Source organism: Typha angustifolia, chromosome 2 (assembly GCF_048772165.1).
Source record: "Typha angustifolia cultivar Huaian chromosome 2, ASM4877216v1, whole genome shotgun sequence".
Lineage (NCBI taxonomy): Eukaryota > Viridiplantae > Streptophyta > Magnoliopsida > Poales > Typhaceae > Typha > Typha angustifolia.
In genome coordinates, this window is record NC_133240.1 from 8432081 (window position 1) to 8448598 (window position 16518).

Below are 16518 nucleotides of genomic sequence, written 5' to 3' on the forward strand. Positions count from 1 at the left end.
TGTTGTTGGATTATTCAGTCAAAACATATGCTCAAATGATCTTGTGTCAGGCTGCTAAGCGCCAGTATGGCAAAGTGTCAGCTACGGAAGTGGTGCAAGCGGTTCACGACATGCTTTCAGCTGCAGGGATCAATCTGGATTCTGAGAAACAAACTTTGCTTCAGACAACTCTGAATTTACAGGAACAGCTTAAAGACTCTCAAGTAGCGCTTCTGGTTGAGCAGGTTTGTTCCATGACTGCTCTAGTGAATCATATACTAATTATTGCCTAACATGTCGGTTAACCTCAGCAGTTTGCCGTTTTCTTTTTCCCTTTTATTGATGGTAACTGATCACCGGAAAAACTTACACCGTAAGTAAACAGGAGGGAAAAAAAAACAAAATAGCAACTCACGACTTTCCGTGCTACTTATTATGTCCTTTTTTTTTCTCGTATGCTTGGCAATTAATGCCATCGCAGAAAAGCTTCAGAATTTCAATACTTTTGTAAACCGATAATTGTTGCAGGAGAAGGCCGAAGCAGCAACAAAAGAAGCTGACGTAGCCAAAGCAGCATGGTCTTGCCGAGTCTGTCTGTCTGCCGAGGTTGACATCACTATTGTTCCTTGCGGCCATGTTTTGTGCCACAGATGCTCGACTTCCATCTCACGTTGCCCGTTTTGCCGGACCAATGTTACCGAGGAGATGAAGATAAAGATCTTCAGAATATGAAGAAATGCTCCGCTATTTTCCGCCACGAAAGCTTCTTCTTCGGTGAATATTGCAAAGATTCCTGAGAAAATACGATCTGCCTTTTTAGTGGAAAGAGGTAATCGGTTCGTAGGAATATAAAAGAAAACAAAGGATTCTGTTTAGTGGACAGTTTCCTACTTGGCCAGGTAAAATAAAACGATCAAGCGGTACCATCCCGTTACTGCTGCGCAGACTTGGCCAGGTATAACGTGGCAGTTTCCTACTTGCATTATTGTATATTATCACTCAAGAAAAGTTATCTTGAAAAAAAAAAAAAAGCTGAAATTTAATAAGAGGATTCTATTTAGTAGATGACATGTCAGATTCCTCGAAAGATTAGTAAATTGAAGATATCACTCACGGTATTTCTAAATGCAAAACCTTTTTCATCAAATAACGAATCCGCTCCCAGAACAGACGTTCAATAATCCGTCTCCTCTTTGCTGCTGCCCAGATTATACGTGAATGGGTCTAATCTTTGTTTTATTGGTACAGTGCGACATGTCGATGAAGTTTGTAGGCAAGAATTCCATTTTAATCTAAAATGAAACAGATTGAGAGTTGAATAATACAATCATTGTTCTTAATAGTACAAAGCAGCACGGAAACCCTGATTGGGTGGTTACTGATCATCCAACCTTCGGCGTTTAACTTTATTAGCAACCAACGATTCGCTTGTCAGCTTTGACGGGATTGACCATAGCAATATTAGATCTATAGCACTCAGGTTGTAAAAAGATGTGCATCTAATATATATATATAAATGAATGAACTTCATGAACCCAAACTTCAGTTTTTTCTTTACAAATAGCCCAGAACTACAACAAATGGTAGAAACATCGAGAAGCCTATATTATTACCCTACATATAGAAACATGCCAAAAAAAGACTACAGTACCAAGGGAAAAAAGAACAGACTAAAGTCAGGATACTAAGCAAAAATCCATATTGAAGCAAACAGGCTATCTAAATCTGAATACCATAGTACACTACGGTTCAGCAAAAATAAAGAAGCCACTAACATCCCTTTTTGATATTCTGAAAACAGATTATGTTTCTGTATCTATTATGTTCAGGGGGGGAGGGGAACTAAAAGAGACCAAACAAGTGCAATGGAGCAGGTTGGAGAATGGCACCGAATATAACCAAATACATGTGATAAGAAACAGTCAATAAGGGAAAGATAGTAAACGCAAGCAGGCAGAACTCAATAAATACAAAAGCCGTGTTTCACTCACTTGAAAATCCATTTTCAGCTTAGAGAATAAATACAAAAGCCGTGTTTCACTAACTTGAAAATCCATTTTCAGCTTAGAGAACAAAGATGGAACTTTTTTTTTTCAAAAGAGTCCGCAGACAAGATGAAAAATTGTCGAACAAGCAATTTCTAACTGGCTATCTGAGAAACAGGGATGCTAAAAATAGAGTTATTTTAAAGCAAAGATGCAAAATTATCAAAAATATGAATTAAGTCTTGTCTACATTCTGTTCCCTCTCTAGTCAGAATACCTAGCCCTCTACCACTTTCCGCTATACAATACATGGATTTATTGATGCCTAATTTTCTGTGCTTCCTATCATATTTTGGCAGCTATACATGTTCATCCTCACTGCATCCTGATCACTGCTACTCCCATTCTTTGAAACTTTCATCTCAAACAGCTCCCTCTTCATTCACCCTACTTTTCTCTCAATCTCCAGAAACATAACGCTGGTTAGGCCCACAACTGCCAGTGCTTCCATGTCAAGGCTGTAGCCGTGTAAGGTTGCACCTGAGCTAACACCTGTTATCACCCAGTTATATCCCAATTCAACATGTCTAGTCTCCTAATAAGCTAGACTTAATTTATTTTTTGAGGTGCACCCCAATAGAATGCTTACTCCATGCCACCTCAACCACACTACCCTCCTCAATTGATGTCCTTCCACCAGGATCTTTAATCATTTCATCTCAAAATTAATATATTCCCTTCTTTTGCCAGAATTGATGGTTGCCGTGGAAAATGAGAATTTAAGGCCCACAACCTGGTGAAAACTCATTGCCATGTTACTACAATGCAAAAAATTGCCACATTTTACCAAACATATAATCTTTTAGTTTGATGGGCAAAATGTTGCATTTGCCAGTAAAAGTAGCAAAACTGAAAAAAGAAGAGATTATTAATTAGAAGAATGTGATTTTACCATATTTTTAAGGCATGGAATGTTGTGACTAATTAGTAAAAACTCAAAAAGAAAACTAGAAACTACATTCAAAAGAAAAGATAAATGAAACAAGCACACTTAATCAATAAGACATAGATGTTTAACTTTAACATAGTGAACTTTTTACAGAGCATCAAGTGTAGGTCAACTTATATAATGAGACAAACAAAAAGTGACAACAGTAGGCGCTCCCTTCATTTCAATTCCAAAGTAAAATACAACCCCTTCAAAAGAATCATGACCAAGAAATCTGAATCCATAAATATATGTTTTCCATTTTCCGTCCACAAAAAAAAAAATAATGGCAAGCAAAGTGAACCAAAAAGATCTGACTACAAAATTCTTCCAATACATCTGGTTAGTCCATCTAAACCATTACTCAAACAGAAAGAAAGGATAGACAATGGTATATAAATAACTTATCCCGCAAAATTAATGTTGTAAGAGTATCCTATATAAAGGTATAGTGCTGTACAGATTTCTGTATAATCCTATGTTTGCAGAAAAATTTACCTCGGCAATTGCAGCACCTTTCTCTGTCAGGAAACCTCTACGAACATCTTGATGACTTCCAACATGAATAGCATATGGTACCTATTTACAAAAAACCAACAAAATTGGAAAGCTGTAACAGTTTTGTTTAGTTAATCTCAAAACAAACACTTAACCAAAAAATTGTTAAATGTACCAATAATCTATTTAAGAGGTGTGTGGAGGAAGGAATAGTTAAAGACAGGAGAATATAGAGCACCAGATACAGAATTAAAAAAACTATTAATAGACACAACACTTTTTGTTATCAAAGTAAAGCAAACAAGGTAAGAAACATCACTAAAAATCAAGAGCATAACAATACCAAATCAAATCAAAATATTCCTACATCTCTGGAGTATGTGAAAATCAAACCAAGGTAACAAATATACTTCCAGACACATTCACAGGTACATAAACTTGTGTGTGCATATACACAGATCCTGAATACAAATGATTTATTAGTCTATTATATGAATAATTGATCTCAAATATAGTGCAGCCTGCTTCCAAAAGCATTCTGCTTTTCTCCATGACTACTGAGCCAAGCAAGCTGAAGATGATTGCTAATGTGACGATACCCCAAATTTGAGATTTGGGTGGGAATATCTTCATGCAAGACCTAAAAACTGAAACATACGCAATCCTCAAATTTTTGTGAACTGTAGTATCAGAAGCAAAAGAAACTTGAAAAACAAGATGCTGACAAAAGATTTTGTTTGTTCTTAAAAATCTAAGTTCGGTATCAGAACCAGAAGATACTTGATAAATAATAGCCACATGTGAAGCAAACATTTTACTGATTAAAAGCAAGTTGATCATATATTTTGAAATGGTATACATCAGATGTTTGATTAAACACCACTTTGCAGACAGGACACGAATCATGTGTTTTACCTGTTGACAAGTGGTAAACCCAGTTAATTTAAGACAGAACTCAAAGAAAATACACTTACAACAACATATCAGTACTAGGATCAACTACTAGTCTTGTGAGAAAGGAAACTACCAATTTAATGACTTTCACATCAGCTAGGTGTCTCACTTGAATCAATCTTGCATCCTTCCAATATATTCTGGGTGTATACTAAACAAACCAATTCATACATGGTAGCAAAACAGGCTGCAAACAACTTCTACGCAATAGCATGACAATTCTCCAAATGTAGAAGATGGGTACAGAAGGTAGCTATCCTCGAAAAGAAATCCAGGCTTTCATGGAGGATTAGATCCAATAACAGGAATATGGTTAAGTGATATTGCATACCATCATCTAGCTCTTGCTTTTCTTTTCCTAACCTCTGGTCATATGTATAGAAACCAAGTGGAACATAGGTTATGGACTTAAAAGTATTTTTCTTGCAATTAGGACACTTTTTGAGCAATGTGATCATACCCTTAACATTTATAGCATTTGATAATTCCCTCTTGATATTTTATTCTAGGCTTTGAGCCTTTATAAAGAGGGACTATAGAGGGTTCACAAGTACTTGATTTTGCCTTCAGCTTGTTGTCCTTGGCAGCTTTTGAACTTTGTACAAAAAATTGAATTTTTTTTTAACAAAGTCCATCATTTCTGGGTCAAACTCACATTCCTTATCAATCTCCTCTTCCTCACGCTTAATAGTCATCAAGGCAATGCCTTTGAACTTTTGAAGTTGAGAACCAGATAAAGTTTGCAAGTTCCCCACCAACTATTCAACCCTAAGCAAGTCTACATCCTTGTTTTTCTCACTTGAGAATTTTTCTGACTATCTTGTTCTCAGGAATTCTTTTACCTAGGTTAAAATTGCAATTAACATCACTCAACCTGTCCTAAACTTCATTAATTGTTTAGTAATCTTCCATGCAAAGGTCTCAAAATTAATAGCAAGTCTTTGAAGCTTCGACAACAATCTCTATCCTAACATAGCAACATCGTCATCGCATGCTCATGTGTTTCTTAATTTAGCTATGTTAAGCTCCTTAACCATTGTTGCAACTCATCCTATTTAATCCATGCTCTCGCCTATTAATCAGTGAGCGATCATTTAGGGGCTCAGCTGGTGACACAGGATATTTCTCTATTGACGATGAAGCACATTCCTCACTATCTCATTGACCGACCTTGACCCCTATTATTTTAAGGATGTATCTAGTATTAAGATTTGCCTAAATTTGGTTCCACTCTCTTGGCCCGCATCAGAACAGTGGTTTACCCCTAGATGTCCAATCAGCTGCTACACCTCAACTCATTTTGGGGCAAAGCAGCTAGGTCTGAATTCAAGTGGCATTTCACTCCTAACCACAACCATTGATTCTTCAACATCAACCAAATCAGACCTCCATTTAGTTTCCCCCAAATTTCATTCTGGTCACAGCAATGAAAAGGACAGCATGCCTCTAAGTGTGCAGTAGTTAATCAGTTGAAAGAAGGAAGTGTCTCATTGACACAATTTGATCAGGTACCAAATTGAGTTTGCCTTCTTTACAAATTACATTTGTGCAAATGACAACTTCTTGAGGATTACCGAATAATATTTTGGTAGTATTCAAGAAGACAAACCATAAACTGACTATTAATTAGAATGAGGACAATATAAGTACAAATGAAGAACCTATGTTCCATTAATAATCTTTTTCATTTAATGCTTGCCTTACTAAAAATTAGTAGATCCCACGAGAAGACTGAAATCTAGTGGAACTATTGGAGCTAACCAAGATGACAGGCAACTCGTGAATAACATGAACCTGATTATAACAAACTTCAGGCAATAAGGAAAGCAATAGGGTACAATTCATAACCTGACACTGCAGGTCTAATATAGTGGTCACTCGCACACAGCCAGGTGGCACAAAGATCCTCGTCATTCATGATATCTACTCAGACAACTATTCTACCTCACATCTCTACATATAAATAATACATGTAAAAACTACTTCACCCTCCGGAAATCTAAATGCTAAATTGTTGCTGTGTAAATTCTCAGGACAACACTTAAAAAAGATTTCCTTTAATAATAAACAAAGTAATCCAAGAGCGATAAAATTTTATTCAACTCAAAAATTGAGTCAGAAACATGTTTCTTCTAAAGTATGAAAAACATAAGCTTACATATAGCAGCGGTTCTTCTGCCGGATGTAGTTGTCATTTGTCAAGACAAATTTACAATGTACAGTATCCTGTCAAAACGCTATATCATCACCATATTTAATGACATTTGCCAACTTCTTTGTCAAAAAGAGAAACATGAGGACGTCCATGCATCCAAGTTGCTCATTTCCAGCATTGGGACATAATATGACAAATCTGTATGAGAAATAGATCTTGTAAACCATCACTTTGAAAGGAATTAAAGAAATGCTTTCAGAATTGAAGTAGGCAAATGCCGACATTATCTTCTGAAAAATAAAGATAATAATAACAGAAAGAATAACAAGAGTACCATAAACAATGGATTTATCAAACTCAATCAAGTGGGCCGCCAACAATTGAGAGAAGAAATGTCAGGTCTGCCAGGTAACATTTGGGGAAGAATATGGCCTGCCAGAATACCGAAAAAGGAGAAGGAATTACAAATTAAGCAATAACAGAAAAAATCAGACCGTATCAGTTTCAAAAGCAACCTGGAATTGATGCTCCAGAGGGCATAGAATTATGCAAAGGAAGCTGATAAGTCATATGTGAAGATGGTCTTTCCATATTAGACCTCAAAAATCCTGCAGAAAGAATGTCAAGCATATTCACTACTGCATTGTTATGTTCTCATGGACAAATGGTGATCATCCACTAAGAACATTGGGTAAACATACCTTCCTGCCTAAATGGGGCTCCTGTGCAAGAAGGCACTCTCCCTCCTGCAACCCAAGCTTTGTGCTGATTATCTGGACTGAAATCAGTGGATACAACCCTCCATTGTTCATCAGAAATGTACTGCCTATGACTATTAGATAAAGGCTGCAAAGCATAAGGATTATATGGCTGCTGTACAATCTGTTGGCTCATGGGATTCACATGTGAGAAATGGCTTGATGGTGCCTGTGCAGAAGGATGGGATTGAACAGGTGTAGTTTGTGAAGGAGGGGGGGCAAGGAAGGGTCCTTGGTGGAAGGGGACACTACTATGTTGAAATTGATGATTAGATGATTGGGGTGTTAAATGTACATCAGTATGTCCATATTCATATGGCCTTGAAGTAAAGCTAGTCTGCATGTTGCATAATCCACTAGCCATGAAGTTGGTAGGCTTCTGTAGAACTGTTTCACTGTTCAAAGTAGAATTATCAAGGCACTGATTTGCAGCATTTCCAGTCATTTGGGCTACTTGATTAACCTGTATACATAGGAGAACAGGTCAGCAGATATCATATTAAAAGGACAAAAAGAATTAGGGAGAAAGATAATGTCTTACATCTGGAGTCGCACAATATTCTTGTACAGAAGAGTGATATCCAGAAGATGGTATAGATGAAGGCATTGTAGATTGAGGTGGTGGAAGAGATGGCAGAGGTGGTGGTGCGGACAGTGGAGGTGGAGGTGGAGGTGGTGGTGAAGGGGATAATGGTGGTGGTGGAGGAGGAGGAGGTGGTGGTGGTGAAGCAGGCAAGGGTGGAGGTGGTGGAGGAGAATCTAATGGAAGTGGAGGAGGGCCCTCTGGTAGAGGGGGAAGCTCTATTTGATCAGTCAGTATGTGCTGCAAAGTATTGCTAGAATTATGAGGCTGAAAATCAACTTTGATATATCTTTCTCCCGAGATGCCCTTCTCATCTTTAGATAATGACGAAACGTCTTCCATCTCAAGTTCCCCATCTACATCCTCCAATACGTGATGACGCCTGTCTCCTGGAGTTAGGAGACAAGCATCTTGATCTTCTGAACTGACACCTTCAACTGGCAGTAAATTGCCAGTCACTTTACATACAGAGCTTGGAAGATCTTCCTCATCATCAAAAACATGTGATGATAAGAAGCCTGAGAGCTGAAAAGTTGCATTGCTGAAAAACAAGAATAGAAGCAAATATAAGTTAAAATTCAGACATACATCAGCATCGTCAAACTAACATTATAAAGAATGTTGAATCAAAAGGCTAACAAATAAGCATACTGAATAAAATATATGTGAAAATAGTGGTATTAGGAAAACTGGTTTCCAATCATGTCCCAGGCTTGGAAAGCATTAAACTACAGGTAAAGCAAGAGCACATCAAAGGAAGGAAAAGAAAGGCAACTATATGCTGAAAATGATAGACGGATAAAGGTTGAAAAAAGAAACGAAGGAATGAACAGATGCAATAATAAAATTGTCTTAAAAGAGAAGGGAAATGCCCTTAGCTGTACAGTACACCTGACAAGGAATGAAAGATGGCACTATTAGAGAAAAAGGCTTAAGAAAATACATCTTCCCTTTCAGCTAGGTCATTATCCAATGGTCGAGATCAGATATACAAGGTAGAATCCCAGCCTTTCCTCCTGTATCTATGTCACTATTAGCCCCTTATAAATTTGGTATCAAACAGAACACTAAAACAACGAAAAAAAAGCTGACAGGAGGAAAAGTAGTGTCGTGAAATGAGGAATACTTTTAATTAAGTTAGCTTATTGATGGTGTCCTCATGCGTTTGAGCCATGGAAATGGCCAGTAATAGGGTGGAACATCATGCATAAAGGGAGCCCTTTTAATGATCGCATACACTCAAGAGTTGCAATCTAGCGGTTGGTCCTCATGTTTCTGCCCAAGGGTCTAAAAGGAGGAGAATTAAGTGGAATGTGTGGGTTTTGCTAAAAGTAGAGATGAAGTGGAAAATGATCCAGTAATTAGTGCGTAACAAAGACTAACTGGCGAGTGGAACTTCATGAAGCTAACCACAAACAGCAGAAACATGATTATTCCCATATAGTTCAGAAGCATGCAAAATTCCAAAGAGTTAGAAAGAAATAGACATATACATATAAAGTTCATGAGCAAGCAGAGGTCTGGATAAAGTCATAGGCATATTACATATATATAGTTCATGAAAATGCAGACGGCTAGAGAAAGGAGAGCAGAGAGAGCTAGAGAAAGGAATAGATAAAGAAGACATGCTCTCCACTATAAAAGGACTACGAGTGGCATCTTAAGATTTACCTGCTATTAAGTTGATAAAATTAAAGCTGGCATTATATACATTATATCCTACTCTCCAGATACCATAATCTTCCACACATTACACAAAGTACTAAATTGGTAACTGTAGCTTACTTATGCAGGGACTCATGTCATTAAGATATATATCCAATTCCACTAGACCCAAACCCTTAGCACAGCATGTTTCCAAATAAAATTTATCATGATGACAAACAAAAAACATCATAAATGCATTCAAAATCCAACCATTATGGGCTCGTTTGGTTTGACTTCATAGAGGATCCCTGAATGAATTCAAGACCCTTAACCTAGTTCAGTAACCAAATATCTTTTTATCTTTTTTATATCTAATCAAGTTCACTCTTAAAAAAATTAAAACTAAAAAATAAGACCAACTAATTAAGTTTGGGGCTTAACCTCAAATCAAACAAGCCCTAAAAGAATGTTGCAACTTGCAAATAACAAACATAAATTCAAAAGATGTGTGATAAATCACAAACTACTATTATTGGATAGTTTAGAGTGATAAGAAAGGGGATAATAGTACAATACACTACCTTCCATATTCATCAACAAGCATGCCTTCCATTTCCCTAATTGGATCATCCACAGAACGCTCAGCTCGAGAAGGACGTTTCATAGAAAATCCAGCATTAGTATCATCAGTTGGAACATCAATGTCATCCATGTACCGACGAAGAAGTGATTCAGGCAGAATTTTCCTCTCCAGCCACAATCTTAGAACCTAACAGGAACAATAAATCGTCTTAATGATCAAAACTCTCAGTGAGCAAAAAAAAGAGTACTACAATTACCTTAAGACACTGGCGACGGTTCTCACGAGCACCAACTTCCTGTGGAGCAGCAGCAGCCAACAGACGTGGTAATGCTGCTTGCACAGTGGGAATGTACGAAGCCCCAGCAATCCCTGAATGTATTACAAAATATCACAAAAGAATTGAGAATGCAACAACCATATGGGCCTGGAAAGACCAGGCATGTGATATACTATAACACTAATGTATTCCTTAAAAAAGTGACAAGATCAATAGTGTATCATAATGCTTAACAAAGAGCATTTCTCATGGAGGGATTCTCTCTAAATTAACCTATAATTAGAGATTGATTTATCCTTAAAAGAGTTCTGTGCCTCATTATAAGGTAATGCATAAAAAGAAACAACGGAGAGTAGGCATGCTTGCAATTTAAGTAAGTTTATCCGGAAATCAAGAGAATACATAATGCTATTTCATGGAATCCACAGTGGTTATTCCATGAATATTCCCACCTTTTTGAGTATGAGAGCACTGAGTTATAGAGTCCACAAGGAAAAAGAGGTCGATTCTCCGATGAAAGCTGGATTCACCTTCCAATTTCCGAATAAGAAGTTCTACGATCTGCACATAACAATGTACAAAGAAATTGAAATATTTTTCTCGCTGATAAATTGTTCAGTGGTAAAAAATTTATCACTTGGCCGTAAATAAGAACATGAGACATTTGGATGTGAAACAAGTATTCTACAAAATGAACATAAACATTTATATTATGAAATGCAGTACCATGGTGACATTGGTTACGATTTCAAATTCAAAATATTACGAAATGACATTGGTTCATACTTAAATGTATCCTCTGGAAGAAGAGCTAGCCCTACGAACCTATAAGCAACTACCAAGTGAAGCAAATACAGACCAGTAAGATAAGTTCAAAAACTTAACTGAAAAGTGGAGATCCTAGTCCAAGTATTTCAATCAGACAATATAGTATGAAATTGGAAGATGTGATAAAATAAATGAATCACCCCTGGTATAAGTAATGTCACAACATGAGTCGGAGATTTATGATGTGACATACACATAAAGATTGAAGATGTGAATGGTCATTCACATGCACATTTGTCACAAATGCATGGACACAAGGTGTAAGCACACATCCACACACAATAGATGGATAGAAAATAATCATGAGAGAGAGAGAGAGGCAGCAAGAGTGTGTAGCTCACCTCACTAGCAATGCCATATTTGGCACACTCAATAGCAAGACGGGTTGCACGTCCAATACTTTCTTTTGTCCTTGACAAAGTCTCTATCATTCCTTCCAAGGCATCTCGTGCAACAGCAGCCTCAGTACCACCACTCAATGACCCTTCTGCTGCCCGAAATGCAGGACTTGTCCCTTGCTCATATTCTTCAAGTTCCGTCTGATTCCTCAATGCAACTTGTCGAACAGGTTCAGATGGAGAATCAAAAGGTGATGAAACATTGATTCCTCTTGTGTCCTTCAGGGAAGAATTTTCCGATGCAACACGAACAGATGAAATGGGACTTGGGCTCCTACCATGCATCACATGTGATGAGGGGAGTGAAGTAGGAATAACATTTTCATGTGGTGGGCAATGGGGGTGTGTCTGTCTCCTTTTTGCCAGAGCAGCTGCAATAAGATGCTTCATTGACTTGGAATCTGAGAATTTAGAATCAGCTTGGATACTTGCTGCATTTATTTCTTTCACAACATCGAATCTACAATGAAAGAGGAAAAAAAAAAAAAGAGTTACAATTGATTGTGAGCAGACTACTTATTGGTATTATAGCATAAATCTGTATATTTAGAAAGAAGCCACTACTCGAAATACCGTTCCCCTGCTAAGGAATCCCTCTCCATATTGCGCTCAGCAGAAAAGTTAACATTTGATCTATTTTCATCTACTGCACTTGTCCGCATGTTGGACTTAGCATTAACCTTCAGCTTCTCTGATCTAGACAATGAACTATTCCATTCTGAATTATCCTGATTATGGGAATGGGTTGAGCTCTCTAAACTCTGGCCGACGACCTTGGAAGAACTAGCTTGTGTTTTCTTTACTGAGGTGGAGGACAATGTTTTTGACTGAGGCTTAATGGATATATGGTCTGTCAACTGTGCTGTATCACCTAATCCGACAGAGGAATTGGGTGACACAATGGTCGTTCTTCTCTCAACAGATTTTTCCTTTCTTCTCTCCGGTTTGCCAGGACTGGGAGGCAAGGAATCATGTGCAACTTTAATGGGTGTCGTCCTAATGCTGCAAGATTCATCATATCTTGTCAAACCTGAAGTTTTGATCATTGAGTTATTAACATTAGATGGAGAAGCCCCATAGCTCTCTGACTGTGTTTGAAGTTTCTCAACAGGACTTGATATGTTCAAATGCATTGAGATCAACTTCGCTGTGGCTTCTTTATGAACTGGTGTTCTCTGCTCTTCCTCCTCCTCATCATCATCGAATAAACATGCTCTTCTTCTGACAAATACATGGTTAGAAGAGGACTTCTTCACAGTATGTGGCCCCTTCTTTGCAGCAGAAGAGACCTTCTCAGTTGCATCAGTAGCTCTCCTAGTTGGAGTATTTGATGCTGCTTCTACTACCTTTACTTGTTGCTTTGCTAGGGGAGACATAGCCTCACTACCCAACCCATGATTCCGCTCATCGATTCCAGCCTTAGAGATCAAATGACCTCTATCTTTGGTAGAGATTACAGATTTTTTCTTTTTCATGGCATAAGCTTCTTTACTTTCAGCTGTGGAAAGAACAGAGCTCTTAGTTGCACGTTCTCCCTCTTCCACATGCTTTGATCTTTTAATTGGCCTGGAATCTTCAGTATCATCCACTCTGTTCTTTCTGATTCCAAGCTGAGATTTCTTCTTCGTATAACCAGCAGAAGATAATGATCCTTCATTTGCATGTTTTTTAAGATTCTCCATTTTTTCCTTGCTAATATCTCTTCTTAGAATATCTTTTCCATCTGATTGCTTCTTTATGGATTTTGGACTCTTTAAACCATTTTTCCTCTTCAAATCAGTATCAGATAATTCTGTAGCACCATCAAGCGAGGCAACAACTTTATCTTCAGCTCTTCCATGTTTGCTTTCCTTTCCATCTGAATCTTTTTTCTGCTTTCTTATTTCATGATGTTTTTGCACATTTGAAGAACTCACTTTATCTCTTTTGGATTCAGTAACCACCTCACTTGTCTGGCAACCTTTTCCAACAACCTTTTGTTCCTCACCTTCTGCTCCAGCTACACAACTGGGTTTTTTATCAGAGGATCGAGTCCCCTTGCGACTCCTTGCGCGCTCCTGACCTAGCAACTCATTATCAGAATTATCACTTCCGTTTTGTTCAACTTTTCCATCCTGACCTTCTGAACCTGACTTTTCAAAATGCTCTGCAAGACTTTTGCTTTCTTCGCCATCAATTGGAGAAGACACAAATTCAGTGCTAGTATTGTCAATCTTCGCCTTACAATCAGCTGGTTTTTTCTTCTCCAAACCATCAAACGCCTCGCAAATCTCCTCCACAGCACGGGCAAAATATTTTACAGTCTTACCCTGGCATTTAGCTTGCAACTTACCCTTTGATTCATCTGTAAATACTTGAATATCAGCTGGAGCAACAAAAGCACTGTGGAAGGACAGTAATAAAGGGGATCAGCATGGAGCTAAATGAAATAAGACTCCCTGGATACTAGAAACAGATTAAAGAATTATCATGTTATCATGCAAGTGAACTTTCAGAAGCACATTCATCAAGGATTTTCATGGTACGATGGAACTCTAACAGAAACACAATAACAGGCAATAACCTGGGTAGATAAAAGTAATCCTGTGGACCAAATAACCTAAGTAAATAGCCGAGATACTAATGAAAGGAATGAGAAAATAAAATCAAATTTCCTTAAATGCTTCAAATAGATGATTTTTCCATTAAGATTCGTTTGAGCCTGGACCCAAAGCCCCAACATTGGCTAATGGCCCCTCTATTTTTGGTTGAGCTCAGGAAAGAATTGAAGGAAATCATATCGGCCAGATATATTTAAGCCTCCGTCGGCTCCTAGCTTTGACCCTGGCGCTCGATCTCGGCCTATGCTTTATTTTGCTTGTTGGAAGGTTCGTCCGGATCTCTTCCCGGGTCAACCCACTCAATATGATAATTAAACTAATAACTTGTTCATCACAGAAAGGAAACTCTACCTAATTGATATTCTAACCAAAGAAATTGATGGTGACTAAGCTTTATTAAGCTAAAACTAGCGACTAAGATTTCTTAAGCTAAAACTAGTCTTCCAGCTCTTCTGCTTCATTATTTAAACTTGCTATCAACAACTTTAGTTTTCCCACTGGTAAGTGCTTGACCACATGCAAGTCAAGAGTACATCTTTGAGGATGTATTCACAGTATTATAAGATGAAGGATTCACCATCTTCAAAACTGAATGCCATATTCATGCACAAAGACATCATTTGCATTGCATCTGTCTAGATTTTGCTATTGTATACTCAAAAAGTTAATTTTGATGTGAACACAGAGAATGGATACCTTCTAAATATCAAACAGGCAAGTAAAACAACAAACCTATAATGTTCTTAATTTAGTAGTCCTCATAATATTTAATTATTTATTATGTTTCAAGACACACACCAGTTCAAGATAGCTTACCATAACATTTCAAAAGTATAAGCTTTTGCTAACACATCTTTCCTAATTCATTTATAAGGACTTATCGCAACAGCCATATTTAATTGTCCAAAAGAGTCTCAAAAAGAAAGAAGATAATTGCAGAAATTCATGGCATAAAGCAATTAAAAGGGGGAAATAAGTTACATGTACTGATCACAGACAATTACAGGTGCATTCAGTAGTAATGGAATGAGTAGATGGACTTAGCTACTATCAGATATTCACCATATTTGATGTTCAATCACAACCAAAACTACCAAGATTGAAAGCAAGCATGCATTGAGATCAACAAAAGTATGAATTGAAAATTTGGGAAAACAATACCACAAAAACCATGGTTTCAAGAGTACAAAATGTAGCACCTGTAGACGGAAATGTAGGCGACACTTACATCTCATTAGTCCCAAAGAACTGAACAAAATATTTTCTTTGATCAGGTGACCTGTCCCAGTCTTCAGGCCTGCTTATCTGAAGAACCAAAAGGTGCCCATTAAAATAAGCATGATAAATTTGTATAAATGTGTTAAAAAGGGAAATGATGCAAACAACAAGTAAATAAAGGTACCTTGTTCAAAGATGGCAAAAATTCCAAAGAATCAGAAAAAAAAAAAAAATCATCATACCCTTTCATCTAATCTCTGGTACAAATTAGAAGTGAGATACTTTAAGCAGTACCAAAGTGAAAAGTGAACTTATGAACCCTATAAACGTACTCCGAGAAAGATATTCACAACAGAATAAAGTGAGCACACTGAAAACAAAATGTAAACAAACTGGCGTCGTTCAAGATTTCCAATCTATGAATTAACAAGCAAACCGCTAGATGAATCCGCGAGAACCAAACTCCAAAACCCAGGGTTACTCCTTCTATTGAATCCAATCAAGAAAAACGAAATCCAACTGGGGCAAACGGAACCAAAAGATGGGAAACCCTAGCAAGAACCTAAATCCCATCTCAGGACCAGAAGGCCACAAACCAAACCACACAGAACGAGAAAATGGACCCTACCTTCGCCGGCCACGCCGGGAAACCCTTGACCTTGGCCAAGACCAAGTCTCCGAGACGCAAGTGGCCCTTCTCCTTGCTCCGATTCGCGCCTCTCCTTCTCCCGGGAGCCATGGAAAGGGCTCCAAAACCCTAATCACAGCCCCTCCCCGAGGAAACTAAAGCCAAGAGGAGAGACGAGAGAATCCGGAAATAAACCCTAGAAAGCCTCGAGCAACGCAAGCACGGCTATCAAGCCCTAGCGGCGACGCCGAAGAGCTGCAGCGGCGGGATCGGACGGCTGGGGCAGGGCGGAAGCCGGTAGGATCGCAGCATCCGACAGGGGAGATGGGATAGAGAATGGATTAATATCTATAGAAGGAGTGGAGAAGAGAGATGAGATGAGCTTCCCCAATGGCGATCGAATTGGAGAGAGAGAGAGAGAGAGAGAGAGAGAGAGAGA

The 16518-nt window shown here is 38.1% G+C and overlaps 2 protein-coding genes across 9 annotated transcripts in view; one reads left to right on the forward strand and one right to left on the reverse strand.

Annotated features, from left to right (window-relative positions):
- LOC140769233 (uncharacterized) overlaps positions 1–711 on the forward strand; it is a 22680-nt gene extending 21969 nt beyond the window's left edge. For both annotated transcript variants that reach the window (XM_073109878.1, XM_073109887.1), the window contains exons 12-13: positions 51–224; positions 508–711. In XM_073109878.1, coding sequence (XP_072965979.1) covers positions 51–224; positions 508–711 — 378 coding nt within the window. The remainder of the gene's footprint in view (positions 1–50; positions 225–507) is intronic.
- On the reverse strand, positions 633–16516 carry LOC140769248 (ENHANCER OF AG-4 protein 2). 7 transcript variants are annotated; one of them, XM_073109917.1, is made up of 14 exons: positions 16080–16516; positions 15462–15538; positions 12198–14015; positions 11577–12093; positions 10860–10968; positions 10387–10499; positions 10129–10316; positions 7859–8441; positions 7261–7780; positions 7075–7167; positions 6894–6991; positions 6563–6757; positions 3451–3531; positions 633–772 (listed from the first exon to the last, which is right to left on the reverse strand). In XM_073109917.1, exons 1-11 carry the CDS (start codon positions 16188–16190, stop codon positions 6921–6923), a joined length of 4200 nt encoding a protein of 1399 aa, XP_072966018.1. In that variant the 5' UTR covers positions 16191–16516; the 3' UTR covers positions 633–772; positions 3451–3531; positions 6563–6757; positions 6894–6920. The 7 variants fall into 7 exon arrangements, with proteins under 7 accessions (XP_072966018.1, XP_072966032.1, XP_072966025.1 ...); XM_073109931.1 differs by lacking the exon at positions 633–772 and adding an exon at positions 1932–2873; XM_073109924.1 differs by lacking the exon at positions 633–772 and adding an exon at positions 1934–2757.
- Positions 16517–16518: the final 2 nt, after the last annotated feature.